The sequence below is a fragment of the Cladophialophora psammophila genome, assembly GCF_000585535.1.
Source record: "Cladophialophora psammophila CBS 110553 chromosome Unknown aczJe-supercont1.19, whole genome shotgun sequence".
Lineage (NCBI taxonomy): Eukaryota > Fungi > Ascomycota > Eurotiomycetes > Chaetothyriales > Herpotrichiellaceae > Cladophialophora > Cladophialophora psammophila.
In genome coordinates this window covers 79,959-107,471 of record NW_006912940.1, presented here as the reverse complement: position 1 = coordinate 107,471, position 27,513 = coordinate 79,959, and the positions used below count along the sequence as shown (strand labels likewise).

Sequence of the window (27,513 nt, the reverse complement as noted above, 5' to 3'; positions counted from 1 at the left end):
AGGTGAGCTTTTTGCTAGTCGGTCTGCAGCTGGACATCTCGCTCTACGCCAGAACCTTATTCCTAACCATCCTGACATACCTCAAAACTTGATTCGAAAGCGCTATTTGATCCTGATAAGACTAATTGTGCGCGGTATGGGCGGGAGACAGGAAAATCACGGGTTTCAATCAAAAATTAGCCTGTGCCAAAATGAAGGCAGCTCTCGAGGTAACAGATTTTGAAGATTTTTGAATCGCAGCTGAGTACAGCACCGCACTGGGTTCTACAAACTCTTTCCTGAATCGCTGCTGAGTGTAGTTCGGCGAGCGAAACCGTTCCGGCTATCTTCAACATTGACCCAGCGTGTCGCGTACGTTCTGACATCATTGCACTGTACGACCTCACAGACCATCATGAAATGAGGCAAATGCCTCTTCCAGGCCGTACAGGATCACATTCGGCCGTGCGCAAAGTATAACCTCCCTTTTGCCTCTAATGGTGCTCGTCATCATTCAGAACGGCATTCCCTCCGAAACTGGTGCAAGTACTGGTGGCGTTTTGGTGTTCCATCACCTCGCCTTTGTCGGAAGAAAAAGAGGCGGGTAGGTGTTTCTCCCATGTAGATCCGCGCAGACGATCTGTGAAACATTCATAGAGTAGTGTATGTCCCTGGCACCAATTTTCCTCCCGCGCCGAAGCAAGGAGTCTAATTGTGGCCGTCACAGACCTGGACATTGACTCGATTTGTATTTGATAACTTCTGATTCTATGCTCATATGAGTGCAAGATAGTCGACCGAATCTGCTAGGAGGCTATGGCGCCTTACCAGACTGAACCAAATTCTATTGCCTAGAAGGTTGTTCTCCATTTCACAGCCTGCGCCGTCCTTCATCTTTCCCAACAGGACGTCGACCGAGAAGCCCCCATACGACCCGCCCAAATTCTCCAGGAATCCATATGCTTTCAGTCGTCGCTCATTCATTATAAAACTTTTTCATAATCAGATGCAAGAATAAGTTGACATTGACTCGCAGCGCTCCTTCAAAGAACTCCATGAATTGCGTGTTGTTGAACTGTGCCTGTAAAAGATCGTCGAGCGGCACTTGAGCGTTTGCTCCAGGGATCATCATGTTCCCTGAGCTGCCGTCAATAGTGAACACCCCGACCTCATTTGAAGAGAATGTCAAATCCACTCGGTCCCATTGCCGTTCATGGTATCCGCGCCAGCGGACGAGGACTCCCTTATCTGCCAGAGTCCGTGCAGAGTACTTGTAGGAACCAAATTTGAAGGATCGCCCAGAACGTTGCAGTTCGCGTTCGTGTTCCCACTGTTTGCTAAAGGGCATAACAAACCGTTTCTTGCTCTTCTTGTTCTGCAGAGTAACCATGGCTTGTTCAATGTAGTCATTGTAGGTCTTCAACTGCTGCTCGAGATACAATGCTTGCTCATTAAGTCGTTGCAGAGTGGTCTTCACGTTCTCGAGTTCACGCTGTCGTTGCAGTCTTCGACGGTGCTTGGTGCGGATATCAATAGCAATGGCGTTGAGAAGGTCTTGATACTGATTGGAGCGTGTCAAGCGACCAATAGACTCGAGCTGTAAGATATTTTCCAAAGCAATACGCTTGAGGTCGGGGTACGAGAGGGCACTGATGTCGAGGTGGTTGTTGATGTCGGTATAAGCACCACGACGTCCATTGCCAGCGCGGAGTTCGTCATTGACCAGAGTCTCCCATTTCTCCTCGTCTTCTGGAGCGATTGGCTTGACCAATATCTCGAGGAGATTGGTGCCTGACTGGATTCGGATGATATAGAGGACGCATCGCTTGGTCTCGGTCAAGAGAGCCTTTACATCCGCGTCTGGATCTTCCGAGTTCAATAGTTTGGGGTTTAGTGTTAGACTGATTTCACTGGAGCTGACACCCCTGAGTTCGCTTTCATTGCTCTGGACGCTACCCAATTCTCTCAGGATGTCACGGAGAACATCGTCCTGATTCGGACAAATGGAACTAATCTCTTGGGACAACAGTTTGTGGATCGAGAAAATATCGGCCATTTTGATATACAGGGTCGGCTTTGTCTTTGCATACAGGTCGTTGAACTCGTCAATGTCGTAGGACTCCTCTGCTGGTGGTATTGATATGACTGAGAGAAACATTAGCTGGAAAAATCTCAAGTCGGCACTGATCGACTTACCATGACTCCAAATGGCAGCAAACCGTCCGATAGACTCGCGCACATAGTTGTTCAGGGGTTGGAGATAGACATTATCACCGCCAAATTCGCGACCTGAAGCGGCCTGGGTCAACACTTTTGCTATCTCACCGAGGTTACGTTTCTGTTCTTGAGTCATCGCTCGATCGGCCACACCAAACTTCTCGGGCTCCAGAAGAGCAGGTTGAAGATAGTGACGCCATAGCCACTGGCCCACAAGCTGAAGGACAGAATCAGTTTCTTCGCCGGGGAATCGTGCAACGAGATGCTCGTATGTCTGCTGGGCAACAAACCGGACACCGAAGGGCATCCGTTGCAGACAGTCTTCTATGCAAAGGAAGAACTGATCTGTGATGTCTCGCAGATCCTGCATGTGGGCAATAAACGTTGCTCTAGTCTCCGGATCTCGAATTGCCACCTCTCTTGGTACGTTAGGGTCTCTCTGGCTTCGTCGACCCGTTCTCAGTTCTTCGTTGTTGATGGCAGAAACATAGATCTGAAGCGGGTCACTTTCAAGATCAAGCACAGCGTTGTCAATGATATTCTCTTTGACGAGCGGGCCGAGAATGTCTCTCAAGAACTTCCGATCGCGAGGCGATTTACTGTATGCTCCGAATAGCTTGTTGGAAAATGAATTTGTTCGGAGATAATCTTGCAGAGATATGGCACAGTCGACTTCTTCTTTGATGGACCGCGCAATCAGTTTGACGAGATAATATTCTTCCCTTCGCTTTTGAGCGTAACCAAAAATACCCATGACTAGATGTTTGACCCGGTCGCACTCCTTTTCTGCTGTGGCCTGCTCTCTGATACGTCTCAACAGCCTCGACAGATACTGAGGCTGCGTCTGAAGCAGGAAAAAAAGTTCCTGGTAATGCTCCAATTTCCGGCGAGAGGCCTTGTTGAGCGCTTTTAGGTCGAACGGGTCTTTGGAGGCAATGTCTGAGTTGGGAAGGAGGGCGCCGACGTGGCCGCCAAAATGTCGTTGGTGTTTAACAACTTCGTCCAGCGTAATCTTGTTCTTCACTAACAGAGCAATCTTGATGTCCAGCTGGGTGATGTACTGATCCGCAAGCTCATTCTGACGGACGTGCTGTACCACGGTCTTGCGAAGCCGCTCGAATTCTACCTCCTCTTCAAAGTCGAAATCACTGTCGTTCAAAAGATGAACGAAACCTTTCAGCGTTCCCACAGGAGGATTCTTTCCGGCAGTGAGGCTTTTATATGCCTTTCCTTGAATCTTTGCCCGAACAACGCTTTGAATCTTGATCACCTTTTTCATGTTCTCTTTAAAGTAGCGCTTCTTCTCTGCAAATCGCGAGCGGATAGCGGCTGCTCTCACAAAGGCCTGCAGTTCGGTGATGGACTCCTCGTGTACTTCCAACTCGCTTAGCAAGTTCCCAACACGATTACGGCAGAGCATGGCACGAATGAGGGCTTGTAGTTGAACTACTTCGTTCTGCTTCTCGCGAAGTTCTTTGAGTAATTCTCCGGTCTGGATGCGGAGAAGTGCTCCGCGAGAAACTGCTTGAACTTGGGTGAACTTGGCTGCATGCCTTTCCAGGGCTTGTTGCTGTTTTTGCAGCTGATTCCGCGCAATGAAGCCCCGGATTGCAGCCTGCAAAGGGATAGTACTGGTCGATTGCTGCAGTAGAGAAAGCTTCAGCGAGCTATAAGTTTCCCTTGCATTTGCGCCTCTGAGGATTGCTTGAAAGTTGCTGATGGAAGCTGACTGCGATCTCATGGATTGCTTTAGGGACGCAAGCTTGGAACGGACTTGACCAGCTCGGCCGGTGGCTTGTAATGAGACCCATCCAAGCGACGAGTTAAGTAGGCACTGCTTGATTTTATCTTGAGTTATTCTTGCAAGTAATGACCTTGCGCCCGCTTGAACTTTGGTGATCGCATAGCTTTGCTTTTCCAGCAACTGATGATCGTCCTGAAGTTCCACTCGGGTGAGCATCCCACGAATGATGGCTTGCAGCAATATGATTTCTTTCTCGACTGTTCTGGTAGCCTCGTACTGGTCGAATGCGTCCCGCCTAGAGATTGCTCCTCGAATAGCAGCTTGCAGATTGCGAATACCAGCTTCATGGGTTCGCACTTCCGACTTGATAGCACGCGTTTGAGCACGAACGTGGCCTGCCCTGAAGAGACTTTGTAGCTTGAGCACTTCCTTTTCCCTGGACCTCCATTGTTGCGCCTTTTCCTCCTGTCGCAATCTCGCCAGAAATCCGCGACTCCCAGCCTGGAGATTAGTGGCGAAACGTTGCATATGGAGCCTGTAATCTGCAATCTGTCTGGCCCAATCGCCGCGGACGCGTGACTGGATGTCGACGATGAAGTCCTCAGTGTCCCAAAGCTGCTGCATCATGTCGCCTAGCCGTAATCTGACCAACGCGCCACGGATCTGATTTTGAAAGTCTGAGATGATCTCCTCTTGCTCACGCAATTCTCTGTCTATTCTTTCATCTTCAGTCTCCACTGGCTCCGGCTCCGGCTCCGGCTCGCCGAAGCTTGCACCCATGCCTGAAAAGCTCGGCATGCTGACTCCGGCCTTGTCGAGGCCTCGTTGTGTCTGTTCCAATTCATGATGCTCGAATTCGAGCTGGCCAACAAGGTTCCCGATTCGGAAATCAACCATGCCTTTGCGGTAAAGGAGCCATGACAAAGCGTGAACGCAGTAGATAACTTTCGGTATGTTTTTCTTTTCGTACAGATCGATCAGCTCGAAGCGGAAGAGGTCCGGCAGACCCACGTCCTCGAGGAACCGAAAGAACAAGACAATATTGTCTGAGTGTTTGAACTGCAATTTCGGATGGCGGAAGATCTTGAGGACTTGGTCGGGATGGAATGCTTGAACTATTTCCGCTAATGTGACCCCGTCGCGCAGAGCCTCCTCCAGTTGTACGATAGGCGGAATTGGCTTATTGATAATGTCTTCGATCCACTCTTTAGCCTCGCCGATGTGACAGAGATATTCGTAAGCCTGTAAGAACTGCCGTTGTTTATCCATCCAATTCCTTTCACCCCAGCCGTAACTCTTGGCCACCAACCGGGCACCTGCTGCAACGGAGTCTGTGCGTTTCAATTGTCTCCGATTATGTAGTCCAATGACAGATTGGCCAGGGGCTGCAATCCCAAACTCTTCGGCATCACCATTTTGTGCAAACTTTGACAAGGTTTTCAGATGGGTCGTAGAAGATTTCTGTAGTTCTCGTAGATCGGGAGCTTTGAATGTGTTTGGGTGCGGATTCAGTGAATTTTGATGGGTATGAGTCTTGGCCTGATGCGTCTCTTGATGATGCTCATGTAGATGCTTGTCGACGAATGGATCTTCGGAAAAACTCTGAGGGAACCGGTCGATGGTGTGAGCTCGGACATGGTAGGCGCTCGGTCGGCGGGCGTTGGGTGTTGACTTTGGCGACGGGCCTTGAGGAAGTGGACGTAGACTTTGACGAACATTGCGATAGACATGGTCAGGACTGTTTTCCACGCTGCTGCTCCCACCGTAAGTCCTGGTGGGCGTCATTTCTTCTGTGACTGTGTTTGCTCGTTTGTGACCTGGAGAGCCTCTCGAGTAGATACTGGAGTTGGTGGAAGTGACGGTACTTGTACGGCTGGGGAGAAAAGCACTAGACGCCCCGGAGTAGGCGGAGGAAGCGGTGGACGCCGCTGAGGTCTGTCGCTGAGGAAATCCGCACTGATTGTCTGTTTGTGCTCGGCGAAGAGCGTAGTGCGACATCCCGGAGAGCGTTCAGGCACAGGACTAACGTGGACGAGCTTTGAACTGGATCGTACTTGAGGCTTGCGTCGCATCCTCAACTGTCTGCACAAGATGTCATTCAGCTAGTCAAAAGTGCCACCTCAGACGGCTGCAAATTTCGAAGCTCAGATGTGTGACAAGTAGCAAAGCACAGACAGAATTCAGGCAATAATAGTGAATAGACGGGCACTCTGATTTATTTGTCCGCCAGCCGGAGAGGTGAAGGGCAGAATCAAATCGACAAGTGCAGTTTTTGACAGTGGTTTGTTTACATCAATCCCCAAACAGGATGGTGGGACACGAGCGCCAAGCCTGCTTGTGAGGACTAGGAGCAATGATTGGTCAAATTGCCGCACAGCGACGATTGGCTGCGTATGGGCCACCGCTCTCCGCCTTTTCATTCAAAATTCTCTTTCGGACTGCGCGTCCTTCTGAAAATTTTCCCTTCCTTTGGAAAGGCCCTCCCTGACCCCAGCAGCCCATCGGTGAACTTCTCTGCTGTAGCACTCTACTAAAACCTACTGTCGACATGCCGATTGCTAACGGAGACATCGCCAATGGCACTCCTATCACGCGTAAAGTCGAGAAATTGGACTATCGGACCGCCCTGCAAGTCCTGGAGTCCGACTACGAGACTCGCGATGGCCTCGACATCAACAAATTGCTGGACTCGAATAAAAATGGAGCTCTCACTTATAACGACTTCCTGATTCTTCCTGGATATATTGGTATGGTTCCAGTCTTCCTTTATTTCGCTGGGAGATCATACGTCTAACGCTCTCGCACAGGTTTCTCTGCCTCCGAGGTCACCCTCGACTCCCCCATTACCAAACGAATTTCTCTGAAGACCCCCCTTCTCTCCTCGCCTATGGATACTGTTACTGAAGACGCTATGGCCATCCACATGGCTTTGCTCGGCGGTCTCGGTGTCATCCACCATAACTGCGCTGCCGAGGAGCAGGCCGACATGGTTCGCAAAGTCAAGAGATACGAAAACGGCTTCATCTCTGATCCTATCGTTCTCTCCCCTAAGACCACTGTTGGCGAGGCGAAAGAGCTGAAAGAGAAGTGGGGATTTGGCGGATTTCCAGTCACCGGTACGTCTCCAGGCTCATCAATCATCACCTCGTCCTGTCTTTCGATGATGTCCAAAGCTATTTACCCTTTTAAACTTTCGTTCATCCGCAGCATGAACTTGCAATGGGGAATTATGGAGATTTCTGTCTGAGAACCACACCGCATCTTGCACTTATCTTATCCTTGAGTTTCAGTATGCGGCAGCAGCTGACAACACGAGCAGAGAGCGGGCAGCTGAAGTCCAAGCTTATTGGCATCATCACCACTCGCGATATCCAGTTCCACCCTCGCCCAGACGACTTGGTCACAGAGGTCATGTCGAAAGACCTGATCACTGCACCAGCAGGCACGACCCTGGCCGAGGCCAACGACGTCCTCCGCAAGTCGAGAAAAGGTAAACTGCCTATCGTCGACCCACACGGCAACCTAGTTTCTCTACTTTCCCGATCCGACCTCCTCAAGAATCTAAATTATCCTCTTGCCTCCAAACTACCCCTTTCGAAACAATTAATTGCGGCTGCCGCCATTGGCACTAGGCCCGAGGATAAGATCCGACTGCAGAAATTGGTTGATGCCGGGCTGGATATTGTGGTTTTGGACAGTAGCCAGGGCAACAGCATGTATCAAATCGACATGGTCAGATACATCAAGGAGAAGTACCCTGAACTCGATGTTATTGCTGGAAATGTGGTGACGCGGGAACAAGCCGCGAATCTCATCGCTGCCGGTGCCGATGGCCTGAGAATTGGCATGGGCAGCGGCAGTGCTTGCATCACACAGGAGGTTATGGCTGTGGGACGACCACAAGCTACAGCTATTCACGCCGTTTCGTCCTTTGCCGCCAAATTCGGCGTGCCCTGCATCGCCGATGGAGGTATACAGAACGTCGGCCACATTGTCAAGGGAATCGCGATGGGTGCCTCGACAGTCATGATGGGTGGTCTCCTTGCCGGCACCACCGAGTCTCCTGGCCAGTCCTACATCAACCGTGAAGGTAAGCTTGTCAAAGCTTACCGGGGAATGGGCAGCATCGACGCCATGGAAGACAAGAAGGCTGGCGGAGGAGGCAAAAACTCCAAGGCCAGCAATGCCGGAACGGCGCGATACTTCTCAGAGGGTGATCGATTGTTGGTCGCGCAGGGTGTCTCGGGAGCAGTGCTGGACCGAGGTTCTGTCACCAAATTCGTGCCTTACCTGCTCGCTGGTCTACAACATTCTCTGCAAGACATTGGCTGCAAGAGCTTGGTCGAGTTTCGCGACGAGGTGAGCAGCGGCAAAGTGCGATTCGAGCTCCGGACCGTCAGTGCCCAGGCCGAAGGGAACGTGCACGGGTTGGACAGTTTCGAAAAGAAACTCTACTCCTAGGTGGCCGAGCAGAATGCCGAAACAACAGCATCTCGAAGGCGAACCTGGTGTTGATGGCCAGTCCGGGAAAGTGATATCATTCTATCTCAGGTGTTTTGACGTTGCACATGATTTCATGATTGGAATGACATACCCAATGACAGTTTCAAATAGATGAAAGGCTCTCCCTAGAGAAAAAGAACACATTCGTACCATTTTGGTTAGTAGTAGCCTATGTAGTCCGTCCTTATCTATTTGGACCTCGGCGCATTGTCGGCTCTGCAAGGCACCGTCTTATCCAGCGTATTAATACCGAGTACATAAGTACCTCGTCGATCATAAAGCGCGAGCCGAGCAAGTCAGATCAAAAACGCCCTTCCCCATCTTTCCCTGACGTCCCCTTGATCCCCCCACGGGCCATTGCTCTTTTTGTTCAGCCTCGGTCTGTCTCACTTGTTTGCCGTTCACAGCAACTTCCTCCAATGCTCGTGTTTCCCTCAACTTCGACATGTAGATTTCTGGGCAACTCGTCTTCTTTTCCTCATATTCCACTTTTAGATTTCAGTCGCTCATCTCTTAAGCCGCAACGGCTCCCCTATAGTCGGTTTCAAAGACGTTTGCCCTTTCAGCTTCCACGCCCTACCATTAGACAGTACTGCCTGCTCTCTGGCCCGAGCTTAGACACGGCCCTTCCAGTCCTCGTCTCCCGCCACTCCCGGACTATTCGCGACCTTACAAACCGCTTGACAGACGCGGCCTTGACGATGTCTTCGAGACAGAAGCCCAAATTCGAGGTCAGAGGCTACTCGGAGCACAAATCTCCCAAGCCGGCCTCCCCTTCAGCCAGCACGATTCTCGTCTCCCCAAGCAATGAGATTCTCCTTCTCCACCGTGTTCAGACTTCTAGTGCGTTCCCCTCTGCACATGTCTTCCCTGGTGGCAATCTAGAACCCAGCGATGGAGAATTACCGACCGACCCCAAAGATGTGAATCAGCATCTGGACAGCATTGCATACCGAACAGGCGCAATCAGGGAGTTGTTCGAGGAGACGGGGATATTGTTGGCTCGCGGATCCAAAACCGCGGAATCGCTACTACCTGTCAGTACGGCGGTGCGAAAAGATGGTCGTGAAGCCGTTCACAAGGGCAAGATCTCGTTCAAATCCTGGCTATCCACCATTTCCCCCAACGCAGTCCTGGACACAGACCGCCTTATTCCATTCACCCACTGGGTCACCCCACCCAATGTACCGAAACGGTTCACCACGCAGATGTACATCTATTTCGTCGACCCGTCAGAGAAGGGCAACCCGAGTGTCCACGCGACAGCGGACCAAATTGAGACCATGGCTCCCGAGTGGAGGACTGCGAGGGATTGGTTGAGTATGGCGAGGAGCGGAGACATAATCCTGTTCCCACCGCAATTCTTACTCCTCTATCTGGTCTCAGAGACACTTGATGGACCCGGGGAGAGCCAGAATGATATTTTGAGGAAGAGAGAGACATTGAAGAGACGGATTGAAACGGAAGGGAAACCCGTGCCATGGAAGGAGAAATTTATCTCTCCGATTGGCATGAGTTTAGGAGAGGATGGCCGAAGCGTGCTTGCGCTGGATAAGCCAGGTCCCGAGTTGAAGGAGTCGGGCTTGAAGGGGGATGAGGAATATGTTGTGCTGGTGAAGTTCAATAAGGAGGGACCAAGGAACGTGGAGATCGGGTTGAGGAAGGAGGTCCTGAGAGAACGGAGGGAAAAGGGAATAGAAAAGGGGAGTAAGATATAGAATCATATACAGAGACCTGAACGCTTTTTGAATCTATCGGTCTGGATATCCTGAATGGAATTCCTCCAGCGCCCGGCTAAGTGATCAAGCATGATGGACTAGGCGATTTAACGTGTCATCCTGTGATCTGACAGTCACCCGGTCTCTCTAGAACCACGACAGAGTCCACAATGCTGGTAAATTCGGCCACCGTTCCTGCCACCGAGCAAGAATCTCAGGCACCTTCTCATCAAAGCTCATCCTCGCGACTCCGGTCCCATTCTCCCATCCTTGCGTACCGCTTAATTGCCTCTCCTGGATGGCCGCCTCGTTCAAGCTGTCAGCGAGCTCAAGGATCGCTCCACCGCCGACAAGCGCTTCTTCATGGTTATCCTTGATATCGATGTTGAATACGTGAACAGGTCTATTTAACGGTGCGCCACGGTCGAGTAAATTGTCCACCACAGCGTCCCAGCATCGTTCCTCGCAGGTAAATATCACATCCACCACACCTCCCTCCGTTCCCACGGCGCCTTTGTCTCCGCGATTCAAGGCCTCCATCCTGGCAGCGCCAACAATCCAGTCGTGAAACCGTTCCGGTCCCCATTTAATCTTTCTATTTCGATCAAGCATGTTTAATATCCCGTTATTTCGATAAAGGCGCGGATCTTGCGCGTTGAGTTCCTCATACATCTTCGTGTAGGATGTGGTGTTGAAATTGTAGACTTGGGGTTGTGATATCGAGGGGCCTGGTAAGCGGACGTAGCTGCCCGTGCCGAAGGAGATGACGGGATATTGGTGCGTCGAGGCGGAGAGTCGAAGATGAGCCTCCATCGAGCGATTGTTGTTGGAGGCACAGACTGTGCAGAATTTGAGTTTGAAGGGGATTTCATCTTGTGAAGACGTTGCGGGGGAATGGGATGACGCTGTAGCGGGCGCAAGCGCTGTAGACGCCGCTGCGGCAAGTGGAATGGGTGCATCAACGTTGCCGTCGAGGCCTGTTAGAGCGATGGATTGCGAATGAACTTGTGCTGTCGGAGTAGGTACGGTAGGAGAGGGAGCTACAATGGAGGACGGGAGAGGTTGTAGTGTCGGTTGAGCAGCTTGAGGTGTCTGTATTCGCGCCTGGAGGCGAGCGCGCCGAGGGTCTGTAGACATGATGTGAGAGGGAGAGAGGTAGGTTATTGCCCTGAAAAAAGCATGGTATATTTACTGCTTCTGGGTCAGTGAGCTTCTTTTGGCATTTTTGAACAGACAAGAAATTCAAGCAGCGTTCAAAACGGCACAGTCAGATATTTGAAATTGCGTATTATTGTGGATGTCCGCAGCAAGAGAATAGGACAGCTCCAATAAGATGGTCATCACAGGATGGGCACGAGAGATATGAAGGGCTGCTGGACTGGCCGAGCTTACCTTGGTCGACAGCTTGGATGAAGCCTTGTGATGGAAGTGATGATAATGATGGTGGCTGCCGAGGCCAAGGGTGTTTGGGGAATATATCGGTGACTCGGTGCCAACGTCGAGGGCGTCGAGGGCGTCGAGATTGGGCAGGGCAGCAGAAATCCGGGCTGCGGATCAAGATTCAGGATGTGAGATGCGGCTAATATTCTCCATGAAGGGAAGCGAGGACCTGAGGAAGTTCAGCCTGGCCCTGGGCCCTGTGGCCCGACAGCCTGACGCGCCCTGCTGGCCTGCCTTGGCCCTTGGGGGCGCTCGGCGGCATCTGAAACGCCTAGTGGGCGACTGTGGGGAGTCTGCAGTGCTGCTGGCCGCCTGTGGTTGGAGGCTTGTTCGTCCCATAGATCCCATTCCACTTGGAGGCACAACCAGGTAAACCAGTGAAACCGATTCTCCTCCCAATTCTTCCATCTCGACTATTACTCGGTTCGTGCCTGTTCGAATACCTACCTCCCTCCAGTGGAAGGTAGCTGCCCATACTGCTACCACCCTCGACTTTCTCAACTCCTCCCTCTTTACCTCTTCACCAGGCTGGCGCTGACCTCCTGTCTTGCCTGCGCCCGCAAGCACACTTCTTGTCATCCTCCTCACCACCACCATGCGCCATCGCCTGACTTTGTTGCTCTTCTAATCCCTTGAGCATACTACTTAAACCTTTTCCCTGCGTTTCGGCCCATCACGTCTCTGTCTGGTCGCTATATTTAGATGTGCCGTATTTCTCGACCCTCGCCGTTTTCGCCTCGTCTGATTCTCGACTACTTGACTCGAGGTTCCTTACGATTCAACCTAGGACCTTCAGCCGCTCGTACCTGGCTCCTCGAGACGCTTTCCATTCTCTTCCTCGTACTCGACACTCTCTCTCCTCGTTAAGCGCGCGCGCTGTCCTTTCGATTTTCCAAATTTCGCCGCCGCCATTGGTACTTTCTGGGACCCTGTTAGCCGCCCACCGCTCCCTCCTCCTTGCTCTGGTCTCGTGCCTATAGGTGCGCTTCGACGAAGAACAACAATTCAATCCTTCTTCGTTCGCAAGATCTGATCCTCCTTGGCCTCCTGAACATCTTGCGACCGATCCCATCTTTCTTCCACGGTCAGGATGGCCACCATCACAGCCTCACCACCTACAATGTCTCCCCCTATGGCCGCGGCCACCACCTCTCCTCCCAGTCTCACTCCTTTAATTACTACCACCCCGACACCGCGGCGGACGAGTTCGCAAAGACCAACTTCCTATGCTGAGAGACGGATGTCATCCTTTTCCACGAATTCAAAAGGTTCCTACCTTCCGCAATCCCGGCCGACGTCCTATGTCTTTCCTGCCTTCCACTCGAGCCTCTCATATACCCTCGTTCGAGACTTCGCATATTTGACGACGCACCCTTTACACTACGGCCCCCCTCCAAATCAATCAGGTCTATCTACACCGGCGAGCGAGTCGAGAAGATTGTCGGATCCCGCTGTCTCGTCATGGGACGACTCTAGAGGCCAATGGTCTGCAACCCCGCCCTGGATTTCAGAAACTAACGCCAGCGGTTTTAGTCGGGATCGATTACCTGCAATGACGTTTAAAGACGATGGGCCTCCTTACAGCGAAGATGAAGATATTCAATCCCCGATTGTCACCACCAGCAGACACAAAAAGCATAAATCAAATGAGCGAGGGAGATCTCCTGGAGCAGCTGGCCCCCATCACGGCGTCGTGGTCGGCGCAGCGGGTCATGCAGAAGACGCAGATGGACCGGGTGAAGCCGTCGATACCTATGACAACAACGCGCTGCGATTCCCGCACGCACCCCAACACCGAGACTCCAACTTCGCAAAACCCCTACAGCGCAATCCGTCTCCTTATGGTGACGAAGGGCCCGTGTCCGAGGACGAGTTCTCGGATGCCGAAGACGATGCCCGATTCTCAAAAGACTATTCATTCACCATTGCCAGTCCCGACGAGGAAATGCACGGCAAGGCCGTCGCACTTTTTGATTTCGAAAGCGAGCATCAAAATGAATTACCCTTGAAGGAAGGTCAGATAATTCTGGTGTCGTATCGGCACGGCCAGGGTTGGTTGGTGGCTGAAGATCCCAGGACAGGCGAGAGTGGGCTCGTACCCGAAGAATTCGTGCGTCTGGTTAGAGACATTGAGGGCGGTCTACGCGGACTGAATGCTGTGACTCTTGACGGTGATGGGAATATGGACAGTATCATCAGCCCCGTGTCAACTGATCCGAGCTCAATCAATACGCCAGTACCCAACAATCACGACTTTCCTGCGCAGCAGCAACATGGCTCGTACAAATCTAACAGTAATGGTGCGAGTTACGGCGAGAAACATCCTCCGGTCCAGTCGAATTTTAGCACTAGCAGTCGCGATTTTAGCCCATATCCTTTCCCCGCCAAGGGCGAGGATAACTTAGTGAAGGAGAGGGAAAGGGAACGAGAGAAGGCGACCGACACAAGCTAGTGCCCTGTTCCGATTGTTCCCTTCTAACACCCTCCCGAACATTGGAGAGGAAAGATGATAACCGAACGGTGAAAAGAATATGGTAAAGACCAGGAATCAGCGACACGCGTTAGACTGAGCCTGCGCTTATGGGTGATGGCATGATAAATTTTATTTTCTAATGTGTTGTATGATACGATATCCCATGGACGATGCCACAAGGCAAACTGTTAACGGCCACACATATACGCGAGCTGTTGGCGGGTTGGAATGAGCCACGCAGTGTGAGCTTTTGCGAAGGACGAAGCATGAGGCAACGGTACAAATGAGTCTGCGGAGTGTACCGTTGCAGAAAGAGAGATATGCCCTCTGACAGCGACAGGAGCTAAAGTTGTCCGAACGAAGGCGACCCTGGTTTCTAGGTCTTCTCTGGCACTGCAAATGAGGCCAGTTCAAAGGAATATAGAAACTGAGACGAAACCATAGAGGAAGAACAAACACGGACATTTCAAACCCTATCATACCCAGCGTTGTACACCATTGGTAACTATAAAATATCCACTTCATCTTGATCTCACAGCGATCTATCCCGTTACAAGAGGTCTTTTTTTTTGCCAAAGTCATGAGAGAGCTTGGAGTGCTCCTGTGCGTTACATCAACTTCGTCTCTTCTGAGCTGCACACAGCTGTCTGTCGTCGGCAATCCAAGATGCTTCCTCCAACCACTTCGTTCCCTGGCCCGCCAGTTGGAATACGACGGGCCTGTCAAAGACTATTTTCCACAGCCACAAGCATCATGGGCAGTATGACTTCCCACCACACTCACCAGTCCGAGCAGTCGTCGTAGTTTCTGCACCCCCTCTGCCTCCCATCCCTGCTGACTTGCGGACTCGCAGCATATTCCTTGTACCTATCGTCCCGGTCCTCAACCCGCCTCGCGGAACCAGCACGTCCCCATGAGCCTGTAAACCTTTGGCTGTTTCGGCGGCCGACCTTCCCCTGCTCCTTCTCGTATCTCAACCTCTCCACCTCCCTCCTGGTTGCAACCCCATTGTTCGCCCGTTCGCTCCAGATCAAATGCTTCGGTGTGCCCGGATAGACCCCGTTGCGTACTTTCCTCTTGCGATTGAAGTAGGTGAGAGAGATGTAGAAGCCGTGAATGTGTGAAGGGATAATGGCCAGGATGAACACGACCACGTCAAATAGTACAACCAGCTTGATAGTGGTCCTTGTGGTTTTTTGGTGGTCAGCCCCGTTGGTTTTGCTGGCTTCTTGTGGACGATCACGATGCTGGCCGGGCTCGGTTAAACAAGAGTAGTCAATATCATCAATGTGATTTCAAAGCCGCTTCGGGAGTTTTCACCTTCTGGTCTTGCCGGAGATCTGAAGAACAGTAGCAACAGCGTAGAGACTCAGACTCTACGAGGGGGAGCAGCATCGTCATTTGTACCCTCACTCTCACCGTCTGTTACTTCTAAACTGTGGCGGTGCGCATGCTCGCCCTACCCTTCGAGCCTCCAATGCAGGGACTTTGCAGGTATTTGCCCAGCCAAGAAAAGCATCGTCGGGCATATGCCCATTGTACAAGAAAAAAAAACAATGGCGAATATTGATCGTTCGGGTCGTGGACGACGTGGAGTCAAGCATTGGTGGCATCAGACGTCATCTTTTCCAAGATGTGGCTGGTGGTTGCCAATCGGCGCGTGCCACGACCATCTTTCCGAACATCAGGCAAAGTGGGCGTCGGTACATCAGGATCTCGTTGTACATGCGGTGGGCGGAGGAGGTAATTGACAGATTGGCCATACAAAAAGGGGCATGATGATAGAGGAGGCGGTGCTGAGCTTCAATTTAGATATGGTTCTGCTAATAGAACATCGAGGTATTGAGTACTAGGACAAATCTATGCAAATTGCTTCTAGAAGGGCTAAATGATACATACTTTGTGTTCTATACCTGTTCCTTTTGCAATCTGCATTGTTTCAGTTCATACATGCGTGTTCAGACATATTTTGAAGTCTCGTTTCTCGATGTTGACCATTGGCAGCGTGAACATACATTTCATCGCCCTATCCCGTCGACAGATTATCGACTCCCACTTACAAGTAGAATGACACTCCCCAGCTGCCGTCGGATATCCTCGTTGTCCACATCATGGGTATCTTCTACCTCCCCCCACATGCCCGTCTGCCATCGTACTTCGAGACTTGACGCCTCGGCGGCCTCCTCAATGCCAAAACGTGTCTCATTGCCGCGGGGTTGCATGTCCCGAAATTCCTCGCTCCACTCAATCAACAGTCTCGTGCCGACAAGAAGACTCTTTCCCGCCAGCACTGCCTGCTCAAGGGCCGCGAGTTCATACGCCGGCAGTCCAGCGATCCACCCTCGTATAACGCTTCTCGTGGTTTCATCCTGCTGCGCGGGCATGATGCTGTTTTCGTCGAGCACGGGCTTGATTTCCACACCGGGCCACACATATGTGCTGAGATAGCTGATTATTGGTTTGGCTATCCTAATCTGAATCTCGCGCAGTGACTCTGTGCGCTCGGTTTGCATTTCCAAGGGAGAGGCTGGTGCGTATTCTGGTGCCCAGCATAGTAACGTATCTGTGTCCAGATATCTCATCATGGTCGCCATGATTTCATTTCGGATCTTGCTATCCCCCCGTGTTTCTGCTTCGCTGATGTCTTGCGCCCGCGCCACTATTGAAGTCATGGGGATGTTATGGTTCTTCAATGCTTGCTGCGCAGATTCGAGCATGTCCCATTCAATCGCGATAGCATGGGCTAGGTGCGGCTTGGAGCGCGGGACCATGAGGATAGATTTCGATGGAGTTCGCACAGGTCTTTTGTCCAAGTAGACCTGATACCCCTCAGGGACTTGTTTGACGTGGACCTCTCTCCAGAACCTTTTTTTCAATGGGCTTGTCTTCTCTCCTGGTTGGTTGGCTGCGCGGAGCTCTTTGCCTTGTTTAAGCAACTCAAGTTTCCTTCTTCGTTCTTCAATCCGATCGCCATATTGTGGTGATGTTGGAACGGGAGCGCTGGGAGGTGGTCCGGTTGCGGTAATGGGGAGTGCTGTTGCGGATAATGAGCTGGTCGAGGATATTGGGCGGATTGTTGGCGTCGCCAGCCAACCTACTGAAGGATGGCTTCTCAAAAGGCGGGCAGAAGATAATGATGTTCTTAGCATGTTTATCCGCATATCTTGCTCGAGCTACGGGTAGGGAGACAAAACAAAACAGGGCAAATGTCAGTGCCTTGGACATCACCGATGAAGTCTCGGACTTTACAGTTCAACAACTAAGGGCTAATGTCACGTGGCAGTCCCGTTCCCTCTCCGCATGATCCGCACCTACAAGAAGTTCCAACCTCATCCACCATCCAACTTTCCTTCGAGACACTTAACATCCAGGTATCCCCCTGTTCTTATTGTAATGCACCCCATTCATCGGTCAGAAAAGGCTCGAAGAGCCCGAAAGCATATGGCGCCATAGCGAGAGCTGTCAAAGCTAGGAGCACAATGATACAGCTATCGTTTCACTGAACGACGCTGCACCCACTACAGGCCTCAGTACGACGCTCTTTCCTTCCTGCGCTTCCCGAAAAGTCCTTCAAACACTCGTTACCGTCGAGGGGGAAGATGCTGTTCGACTCATAACCCTTCCTGCGCGCCGCGAGATCTTTCCTCTCACTACTCTCCATTCTAAGGGCGCTTTATATCAAATAATTTAAAATACTTCATCATCAAACAGCGACATTCATTCGCTATCATTCGAAACATTACAATTTCTTACTACATTGAAATCAGAAATTGTCTATGGGGTCGATGACGAGAGAATTTTAAAAGAATTTCAAGAGAACGATATAGGCGAAGTTGAACGTCGAGCGTATCACCATCCCGGCTGGCTCGTATCACAACATTGCAAAATTGCTGGGCACTCGGAAAGATGGTTCCATCATTCTCCAACGAGGCGAAGTCCTTCAGATAAAATCTGACGAACTTCCCCCGTAATTGAGATTCCGATTTAGACAAAGTTCACATGGAGTTGTGTAATTTGCAGTGTTATAAGTAGAAGACCACCACACCATGAGCTCGAGGCATTAAATGACCAATATCAGCAGTTTAAACAGCTGTGTACAAACAATCGCTTTCCCGATGTCACATCTCTAACTGTGGATCGGTTGATTCAGAGCTGCTGGCATGGCGACTTCACATCTATGAGTGAGGTTCTTGGAGAGCTAGAAAACTTCACCCCCATCCCGTTCTCATGAAATGGATCGAGGTGTCACAAGCTTCGGGACGAGAGGTGAGGATCTATATAATTTTATACGAGCCACTGTAGTCACGGAAATCCTCCGATCTGCCCGTAGTATTATTAACTAATTTAATACAACCTTCGTCTAAATTCTGGTTAGACTTCGCTTTCCCGATAAGAGAGTACGTTATATAACTATTCATAAGTGACGGAGTCTTGCCGTGAAGATCCACCTGTCATTCATCGATGTTCAGCCCCTATGTATATTAATAAGAGTACGGTTTAGCTTACCCATTTGACTTGATAGACTTCAAAGGATACCCCTGAATTCCGATATGCTGGGCATGCCTCTTCTTTCCTAGAAGGGGGCTGATCTAGATCAGAGTCGTGCGGGGGGTCGTTACAAGGAGGGCCAGGCTTTGGCGGATTGATGTATCTATTGCGTAAACGTGTCTCTATCTTATTTTGCGGATGCCTTGTGCACTCCCCTCGAACGGCATGGTTTATGCCGTAAGAATACGTGATGAGGTATACTCGGTGACCTGTCAAAGGCAGTATGAAAGGGTAATATACTGTAACAGAGCACTTCATGGTTCGGCGTGCACGTGCAAAAACGCACAGAGGCCTGTCCAGCAGGTCGGGGATCGAGAACGCGTTTCTGGTTGACGCTGACAAGACAACACCACCACCAACACCACCCAGAGAGGCAGCGGCTAGGGCAACGAACGCCTAGCACAGCGGCAGCATCGAGAAACAGGGCAGGACTGATAAAAACACTCAGGAATTAGGTAGACGGCACCAAAAGGCCATAAAATTCATGATACTCTGCTCGAACTGTAAAGAATGGCACTCTGCCAGCACTGTAAACTGTTCCGCACTCCCCCTGCCAGCCCATTTTGGTTTGACATGTGACTAGACAACTTCTCTCCCCCCTGCTACCACTCTACCAGCCCTACACAGCACAGCACAGCCACTTTGCCTTGTTACAATACAGTTCGGGAGAGTTTGTTGATGGTCGAGTTGACAAATCCTGCTTGAGGTTAATAGTTAATTTAAAAGCGGCGCGGTTGAGGTGGATCCTGCAATGGATATCGGGTATACTAGTCCTAGAAAGGAAGGGTCACTACATGCGGTGGCCCCTTGACACACGCGATGGTTCGAATCTGCATTTCTTATGTCTAGTCACGACGAGTTATGCGTCCTATCTGGCTGATGTGGAGTTTGGAATGCAAGAATCGTTCCCTACGTCCCACCTCTGAGCGGCGGCCTGATATTGGAGTAAAAAAGGCGAATACGGCTCTGGAGTTCAGATCGCCATAGACCTGAGATTTGTGAGTTACGTGATGGCCCATTAGCCTTGAGCTTCACAGATGAAGATGTATATTGTGGGATGCAGGCAAATTACGCCACTGGTATTACCCACAATTACGGTTCTAAAATTCCCGATATGGTGAACTAACATGAAGTCAAGCTTTGGGATCTTGATCCAAAGTCCGTCATCTAGCATCATCCACCATCCTCTTAGCTCCTGCCACACATCCCTCGGTTGGTTCCATAGCAAACCTTTCATCAGCGGGGCTCTTCAGGCAGGAGATAATGTTGAACATCCACATCCGAACGCAAGACTGGGATCCTCTCTTTCCACGGGCGATAGATAGATGCTAGGATACGGACAAAAACGAACGTAGTACAAGCCTATAACACTGCTGGGAGCACCTTCGGTGTTGGAGGCGACTATATTAGCGGAGTCAACTATGAAGGACTTCCTCCTTCCCGGGATAAGGAGCGTGGCTGGCTATATAGACAAAGGGAATGTCGAGGTGTGCTTTATTAAGCTGTCGATCTGCTCATCAGATCCCAACAATCAACGATGTATTACACCTCATCTGGTTTCGTACCATGCGACCGACTCTTCTTTCCGCAATATGCCCGACTCCCCTGCCTGGACCTTCATGGAAGGATCTTGTCCTCAAAAGACCCAGACAACATAGGAAAATTTCTTGCCGATAGGCCCAATAAGTCACATTTCTCGAGTCGGAGCTCGCAGTCTGAAGAAGTACATGTTGTGATTTACCAGCCAGAACCGTAAGTTGTAGTAGTGTAAGGAGTATGAACTGGGTAAATAGAGGTGCTATAGGTAGCAATGTACGCCGGCGTCGTATAGGTAGTGTAAGTGGATGTATAGATCGGAGTTGAATAAACAGAGCTGCTATATGTATTGCTGCTGTAAGTGGGGAGGCAAGAGTAAACCACGCTGCTGGTAGTATAGGTCACGTAGGCTGTTGAGGTGACGGTCGCGGTATATGTCGCAGTGGATGTAGCGGTATAAGTCACAGTGGCTGTGGCTGTGTACGTTGCAGTGGATATTGCAGTATATGTTGATGTGCTTGTCGCGGTCACTGTTGAGTACACTGTTGAGTAGATTGTCTCTGTGCTGGTTACGGTGGCAGGGGCAGGGCAGGTTGAGTATGTGGTCGAGTAGATAGCTGGACTGGTGTACGGGGAATAGACAGGAGTAGGGTATGTAGTAGTGGTATAGATAACTGGAGTTGTGTATGTGGTCGTAGAGTAGATGGTCGGAGTGGTGTACGTAGTTTGATATGTACTGTATGGAGAATAAGTGGAAGAGCTGCTGTACACGGACAAATATGTCGAGCTGGATGTGTACACTGGGGAGTAGGTGGAAGTGGTCGTTTCCACTGGGTAATAGGTGGAGGGTGTCGTGTATGCAGAGTAGATCGTAGTGTAAGATGGACTGCTGTAGACTGGATAAATATTGCCACGCTTTTGGTCATCCGGGTACGGCAGCCCCAAAGCAGAACCAGCTAGGACCGCCAGGAACAACGGGACCGAAGCCAGCATCTTGGAGATTGGCTGTGAGGATCTTGTCAAAAGTTCAATGGAGGGCAGAAGTTGAAAATGCCGGCTGGGAGGCTAGCGAGTGTATCAAGTGGAGTGGCGAAGCTCTCGAGTATCATGCAACGAAAGGATGCTTGTTGATTTTTGTAGTGTGAGGCGATGAAGGGAAAGATGAAGGTATCTATGGTGCAAAGAACGGAAGTGACTTATACAGATAGCGCAGTCTTTTTCTGAAGGATGTGAGACATTGCTGACCACTCAATGGCAACATCGCGGAGAGGTTGACGTGTGGTAGAGGACACCCATCTAAAGAAAGAATCGGCTTGGGTATCCGGGAGACGAGCTGCAGTAGTCAGACAGCGTAAGGCGTAGGAGAAAGCAACGAGAGACAAAATGGAGAAAGAATGACCGCGATCTGTGCGATAAAATGGTGTGGTGGCCATCCAACAACCGTCTCCGTTCGCGGAAGCTTCAAATTCCCAGCCTCATCGACATGCTTATTCAGATTTTTGATCTTGCATGATGTATCTGGCCGGAAGTTGGTCATTGTTTCTGGGGATCCGCTCTGAGGAATCTCGACACGCGTCGATTTACGCAGACCGGCTATAGTATAATTGTCGGATTTTACGTCTGGTTGGACTGTCCGCTCGGGGGAGCAGAGGTTGGTGCTCAGGTCGACGCTGAAAAGCTATGAAACATACTAGGGTGTCTGGAGTCTTGTGTATTCGGGACCTGGGTAGGCACGGAGTACTGATAGTTGGGGTTGGTACAAACCGCTCCGTACTTGTAAAGCAGCAACTTGTCAAAGTAGGTTTAGGCTAGTCTCAGCATACCATCTTCACTTAATCGGGGTATAAACTAAGGGCCATTGATATCATGCTTAGCTGATACCAAATACCGTCTAGCGTTGTTATTTTTAGGGGCTAAGTCGAAATCAGGGCATGCCGGAGACTGAGCGAACTACCCATCTTCTTTCTGACATTTCTATTTCGCACAACCACCCTCTTGATTTCTCTGACCTCGCATAATGTGCCCCGTCTCCGAATCGGGTTTACTGAACCCCGCATGGCGTCAGCATCCACGAATGGAACTTGCCCGGCCCTGGCCATGTTTGCTTGACCTTCATTGCCGCATCAGCTCGGGCGCTGTATTCGAGCAACTGTGAGAAAATCTAGTTAGCAAAAGAAACAGAGCAGAGATGTAGGGAGACTTTCAAAGGAGCTCTTGACTTGAAAATTGGCACGGCAGAAGTCATCAAGTCGAGCCTCAGCATGGAGTCTACAAGAACCGTCAAGCTCGCCCTAAATGAAGATGGGAGGAATGCTAGCAGCTATAGGGAAATCAGAGCGTCGTTTTACCGATTCGCATCTGGGCCTGTTATGTCATCAAGCCAATCTCGATCCATTGGTGATCTTCGTGATGATGCGATTGGTGAATGGCTTCGTTGACCTTCTTCGAAGACAAGAGCGGTTGTGCAGCAGGAGCTACCCGGAATGTTGATTTCTATCGCATATGCCGCTGTGTCTCAGGTCTAGAGCCTTCTGTCCTGATGCTCCTCGCCCTCTGCATGGCAATATCCCTGCGAAATTAGCACGGAATATAGCCGCGGAAAGAGTATCCTAGACGACTGAAGGCATAGGTTGGTGAGAACTGTATAAGGTGGCCAGTAGGATGAAGGGGTGGTCGTTCCACAAGGTTCTCGCCCTCGATCAAGCAAGCGATGAAGCCATTGATGGTGTACGGGTACAGGAACCCGAGACGCAGTTGATCCCCACTGATAGCTTTCATGAAGATCAATCCGCTCAGCCCATGCAGCAGGCTTATGATGGTGCATGACCGGAATGCCTAAAGCAATGACCATAGTGATACCCTGTCCAATACCGGCACTGCTGTCGACGATGGCTCGAAACGGCTGAAAGTTCTCATCTCGACCAGTTCGAAAGTTGCTTGCTAAGTCCTGCATCATGCTGTGAAGCGAATAACTTTGTAAGAGATGTATCTGGTATTGCTTTTCCAGTCAAACAATTTAGGCGAATGTGGTATGGGCAGGTGAAATCTGAGAAAGCAGGGCGATTGAAAGAATCTGTGAGCGACGTAGAACTTGCCCTTTTTGATCCCCGACTAGTGGCATGGAATGCAGCCTTGTTGTGACGAGACAGTCGTGCTTCGTGACCGTCATTTTTTGTCATTTGAGGCTCTGTCCACCGTCCCCCTTATTGGACGCTTGGATACCTCGTACTTTTCTCCCAACTGCGATGAAAAAGTTGGTGTCTACATCATCATCCTATCCTTCAGACAACCACCCCTTCGCCATGGTTAAAGTCCCTCGTGAGATAGGCGGCTGTATCGCTTTACCTCTGCAATTACACGCGTCAGGATCTTTCCCCCGAGAAGCTACTCACTACCTTTACCTCAAACCGCACGACCCTAAAATCCCCGACGAGGATACACCTCGATCTTTATTTCTAGTGAATATCCCTGTATGCGCCACCGAGCAGTCGCTGAAACACTTGTTCACGACCCAACTTGAAGGCGGACGCATTCAGGAAATATATTTCTCAGAAAATGCACCCGGAAAACAACCCGTTCCCGCAAAGAAATCAAGTCGGAAGCGCAAAAGAATGACCGTAGAAGAAATTGAGGCCGGGCTGGACAAGTACTCCCTCCCAAATGTCTTCGACAGCGAAATCCAAAAGAGTGGTGCGACAGCAATAGTCGTCTTTGTGGACAAGGCTAGCATGGAACTCACCCTCAAAGCTGCTGCCCGACGCGCCGCAAAATCGGGTACATCGATCACATGGGAAGACGTTGCACGCTTAGGGTCGAACGAAATGCCGCGCCTGGGGCTGACGAGATATGAACATCACAAATCACTCCAATACCCCTCGCGCAAGGACCTCTTACGATCAGTCAACGCATACATGACCACCTACTCTCAACTCGAAGAATCTCGCTCTCGAGACAACGCACGCAAACGCGCAATACCGGACGAGGATGGTTTCATCACTGTTACACGAGGATCAAGAGGTAGTGCACGGATCGAAGAAGCGAAAGAATCTGCCGAGAAGCAGAAAGAGAAAGCGAAGGCGTTGGAGGACTTCTACAGGTTCCAGACGCGAGAGAGAAGGAAGCAGGAGCAAGAGGAGATAGTGAAGCGGTTTGAGGAGGATAAGAGGAAGGTGGAGGAGATGAGAGCGAGGAGAGGGAAATTAGAAACCAATATGGGCTGATCTCTATACGGGGACGGTCCTTGCAGTTGATTATACAACAAGAGCCCGACTGAGGACTTCGCGAAAACTTGGCTCTGAATTTGGTAAGTACTTCAAGCGTGGACCCCTGACCTGATTTTACTCAATTACGAGGCCGCTGGGGCCAGAGAAGCGCTCTGCTCTAGTGGTCGAAGGTTATTCTCCAACCCTGGGCGTTCGGACGCAATGCCTAGAACAACCAGCCATATATCTTCTCGAACTTGTCTGATGTATAATGTTGCACATTTTCGTATCTGGTTCGTCATAATACGGGTTCATGCTAACTTCCTCAATCAGGGCTAATTGTACAAACCCAAACAGTCCTCGTCTGTGGGGTATCCAGATGTGATATGTGCCTTCCATATTTGCAGAATCTTCCCTTCTGTTGATTCCATTTGCGAAGACTAAGGATTATGAAACGAGGGACTTCAAACCAAGACCGTCGACACTAAGTCTTGACGGAAACGGTGTGGATCACCGTGCATCAGACCATGAACATACGCCTCGCCCACCAGACGATGCGTCCTGTCGGCCGGGCGTTCACCATCCATCCTATTCTGGACAGGTCGAAGAATGTATGGCACCTTACCACCTGCCAGAATCCAAACCTCATCACCAACCTGAAGAGACCGGGAACCAGTTCCTAGAAGCATCATATTCTTCGTTCGGAACAGCCGTCGCGATCTTCCGGATCCGTGCTCAATGTCATGATGCAACTGAGCAAGGTCAAGTGGGGAGTATGAGTCGCTGGACAACATGTTCTCTACCAATGCGGTCAATCGATCGCGGTAGAAAGAGAGATTATACGGAGAAGTTTCGGGCTCGGACGCCAACAGACCATGCCAATCGGGGTTGGTAAGAGTCGAGACGGGTGTTTGATGTGGTTGAAAATCGGTTTCATGTGACGACCAAGGGGTCAAACGGTGTCGTATCTGCAGGTTGAGAATGTAGTCGATGAACAACGCTCCACACTCAGAAGGGGCTGGATGTTGCCGAGAGTATGTGTTTGTGGTAAGCGTGCGCCAGAGGACGTCGAGGCGTGAGATCGGAGCCCCCCCGAGTGAAGGCGTGCGGTAAGGATTTGGGAGTTGGAAGACGAGATCCACGATAGTGGCCCATGGCTCTCCAGCATCCGTGGTTTCGTGCGGCATGGTGGCCCTTTCTGCAATGGTATCGACGTGGAAGCCTTGTACTGGCAAGAGGCCTCTGCGAAGCATTGTTTCGTCACCTGGTGGCGTCCATTTCAGATTACCGCAGGCCGACCAGTTGCATTTTCCTCGAAACTCGAGCGGATACGGCGACAGTGCGACAGAATAGTCAGGGACCCAAGAGGGAAGTCCTTTGACCTTGGTCGATGATCGATCTTGCACATGTGACAACATGTACAGGGTCTGGGAGCCCTCGATCAGAGTGCATGCAGCTTCTGTGTACACCTGGCGGACTGGAGTCTGATAGTCTGGCTTGATCTGATCGGGCTTGGACGAGGGTGACTGAGATCTATTCGACAGACTGAGGAAAGCATAGACCTTGTCTCTAGGATCAGTCGCGCTGGTATACCTATGAGTGTCCACGAGCATCCTCAGCGACGGGCCCCCAGTTTTGTCTCTCTGGGAATATGACTGCAGCGCGTTCCGTGTGTTATTGAGATACACGGGCTCAAGCCCAAATCTGGTGTTGCTTGCCAGAAGTTTCTGATACGCCCCTGGACTTCGGTTTAGTTCACGGATATGCCGCATCTTCTCCGTGGACAAGTGGTGATACCATTTCGTTGCGCGGACGAATTCAATCGTTGTGGCCAATTGCTCCCATTGCAGCAACCGACTCCCACAGATGACAATGGCCTTCCTCGCGAGTGCCAGCTCCTGGACCACCCAGCATCTCGAAAACCAGGGGCGATTCATGAATGCGATTAGACCCAGCCAGTTCTGATAGCTCAGCGGCTCAATCCCGAGATCGTGATAGCAGGCGCCGTCCCCGTCGTAGAAGCCCGTGTATGGCACATTGGACCACTTCTCCCTTGGAACAGCTGCAATACTTTCCATGACCGTACACGCGTCCTGGGTGAACTCGTCCTCTTCTCCGAGCCACACAACCACGCCTTGCGCCGCCTTAAAGATGTCCGCCATTAAATTGACTTGCTGATTTCGCTCCACGAGAGAAGATTGGTCGATGCACAGGGCGTCCACCCAGATGAATTTCCTTTCTGAAGGAGAATTGTCCCCTTCATTGGGATTCCGGCGACCCAATACGGCTAGAGCATCGTACAAATTCGCCGTGACGCGGATATTGCGACCCTCACATTTCACAGGGAAGCACGGAGTGTTTTCCGTGATTCTTGTGCGCAGCACTGGCAGATGCAGGGATGGTGAAGCTGGAGACGGCATCCCAGTACCAAGACCAGCGTGGCCCTCCGGATCCAGCAGACGGGGAGCTCTCGCCTGTACGCGCTGCAAGAACGCCAGGCGACGCCAGTTGCTACTGCGTGAGGGCCGTGACTCTGGTATCAACGGATAGCCCCATGTGTAAGAGAGAGCGTGGAAGGGAGGCGCGACATCGACGGGAAACGAGCGCAGTGAGACTGCTATGTTCCCGCTGCTTTCGGGGAAAAGGGAAGGTGGATGGACTTCGAGTAAGCGGATAGATGTGGGTGAAGGCAGTGGTCGGTATTGGTACGCTCGCGAGTCTGATGCTAGAGAAGAGAGAAGTTCCCTCGCATTGAAGCCCCTGCGAATTCTCATCGGGGATCATTCATGGCGGATTATCCTAGCACGACTGAGATAGTCTCGCCACGTCGTGCACAACGGAGTTTTCCCTAGTTATTCAAGCTAGCCGTGTATAGATAGATATAGAGAGCTAAGACGAATCGGACAAAAGACAGGCGAACTTCACCAGAGCTACATGGTTTTCTCCATTGTCAGTTTTCCCAAAACGTTCTGTCAGAATAAACAACGCACCATCGACAAGGGGGTGGCCTGATGAGGCTGTGGCGTTTGTTACTATCGAGGGCCAAAGTGATATAGTACTCGTACTTGCACCAGCCAGTGTCTGAGCAGACCACCCCCATCTGCTCTTCAGCGAATGTGAACTTGGGATTGACACTGTGTGAGAATCAACGAG

General features: G+C 50.9%; 9 protein-coding genes across 9 annotated transcripts; 4 read left to right on the top strand and 5 right to left on the bottom strand.

The window, feature by feature from the left end:
• Positions 1-955: 955 nt before the first annotated feature.
• Positions 956-5,938, bottom strand: A1O5_10185 (IQ domain-containing protein containing GTPase activating protein; the record flags this gene model as incomplete). Its single annotated transcript, XM_007750763.1, has 2 exons — positions 956-2,124; positions 2,176-5,938. 2 exons carry the CDS (start codon positions 5,936-5,938, stop codon positions 956-958), a joined length of 4,932 nt encoding a protein of 1,643 aa, XP_007748953.1.
• Positions 5,939-6,488: 550 nt separating this feature from the next.
• A1O5_10184 (inosine-5'-monophosphate dehydrogenase) lies at positions 6,489-8,401 on the top strand (the record flags this gene model as incomplete). Its single annotated transcript, XM_007750762.1, has 3 exons — positions 6,489-6,687; positions 6,748-7,056; positions 7,257-8,401. 3 exons carry the CDS (start codon positions 6,489-6,491, stop codon positions 8,399-8,401), a joined length of 1,653 nt encoding a protein of 550 aa, XP_007748952.1.
• A 743-nt stretch (positions 8,402-9,144) lies between these two features.
• On the top strand, positions 9,145-10,161 carry A1O5_10183 (uncharacterized protein; the record flags this gene model as incomplete). The annotated part of the gene is made up of 1 exon (XM_007750761.1): positions 9,145-10,161. The coding sequence occupies one exon, from the start codon at positions 9,145-9,147 to the stop codon at positions 10,159-10,161; it is 1,017 nt and encodes a 338-aa protein (XP_007748951.1).
• Positions 10,162-10,308: 147 nt separating this feature from the next.
• Positions 10,309-11,298, bottom strand: A1O5_10182 (uncharacterized protein; the record flags this gene model as incomplete). Its single annotated transcript, XM_007750760.1, has 1 exon — positions 10,309-11,298. The coding sequence occupies one exon, from the start codon at positions 11,296-11,298 to the stop codon at positions 10,309-10,311; it is 990 nt and encodes a 329-aa protein (XP_007748950.1).
• Positions 11,299-12,691: 1,393 nt separating this feature from the next.
• Positions 12,692-14,053, top strand: A1O5_10181 (uncharacterized protein; the record flags this gene model as incomplete). The annotated part of the gene is made up of 1 exon (XM_007750759.1): positions 12,692-14,053. The coding sequence occupies one exon, from the start codon at positions 12,692-12,694 to the stop codon at positions 14,051-14,053; it is 1,362 nt and encodes a 453-aa protein (XP_007748949.1).
• Positions 14,054-14,868: 815 nt separating this feature from the next.
• On the bottom strand, positions 14,869-15,240 carry A1O5_10180 (uncharacterized protein; the record flags this gene model as incomplete). Its single annotated transcript, XM_007750758.1, has 1 exon — positions 14,869-15,240. A coding segment is annotated over one exon (372 nt), but the record flags the coding sequence as incomplete, so codon positions are not given.
• Positions 15,241-16,116: 876 nt separating this feature from the next.
• Positions 16,117-17,235, bottom strand: A1O5_10179 (ATP synthase mitochondrial F1 complex assembly factor 2; the record flags this gene model as incomplete). Its single annotated transcript, XM_007750757.1, has 1 exon — positions 16,117-17,235. One exon carries the CDS (start codon positions 17,233-17,235, stop codon positions 16,117-16,119), a length of 1,119 nt encoding a protein of 372 aa, XP_007748947.1.
• Positions 17,236-23,460: 6,225 nt separating this feature from the next.
• Positions 23,461-24,378, top strand: A1O5_10178 (uncharacterized protein; the record flags this gene model as incomplete). Its single annotated transcript, XM_007750756.1, has 1 exon — positions 23,461-24,378. The coding sequence occupies one exon, from the start codon at positions 23,461-23,463 to the stop codon at positions 24,376-24,378; it is 918 nt and encodes a 305-aa protein (XP_007748946.1).
• A 446-nt stretch (positions 24,379-24,824) lies between these two features.
• A1O5_10177 (uncharacterized protein) lies at positions 24,825-26,780 on the bottom strand (the record flags this gene model as incomplete). The annotated part of the gene is made up of 1 exon (XM_007750755.1): positions 24,825-26,780. The coding sequence occupies one exon, from the start codon at positions 26,778-26,780 to the stop codon at positions 24,825-24,827; it is 1,956 nt and encodes a 651-aa protein (XP_007748945.1).
• Positions 26,781-27,513: the final 733 nt, after the last annotated feature.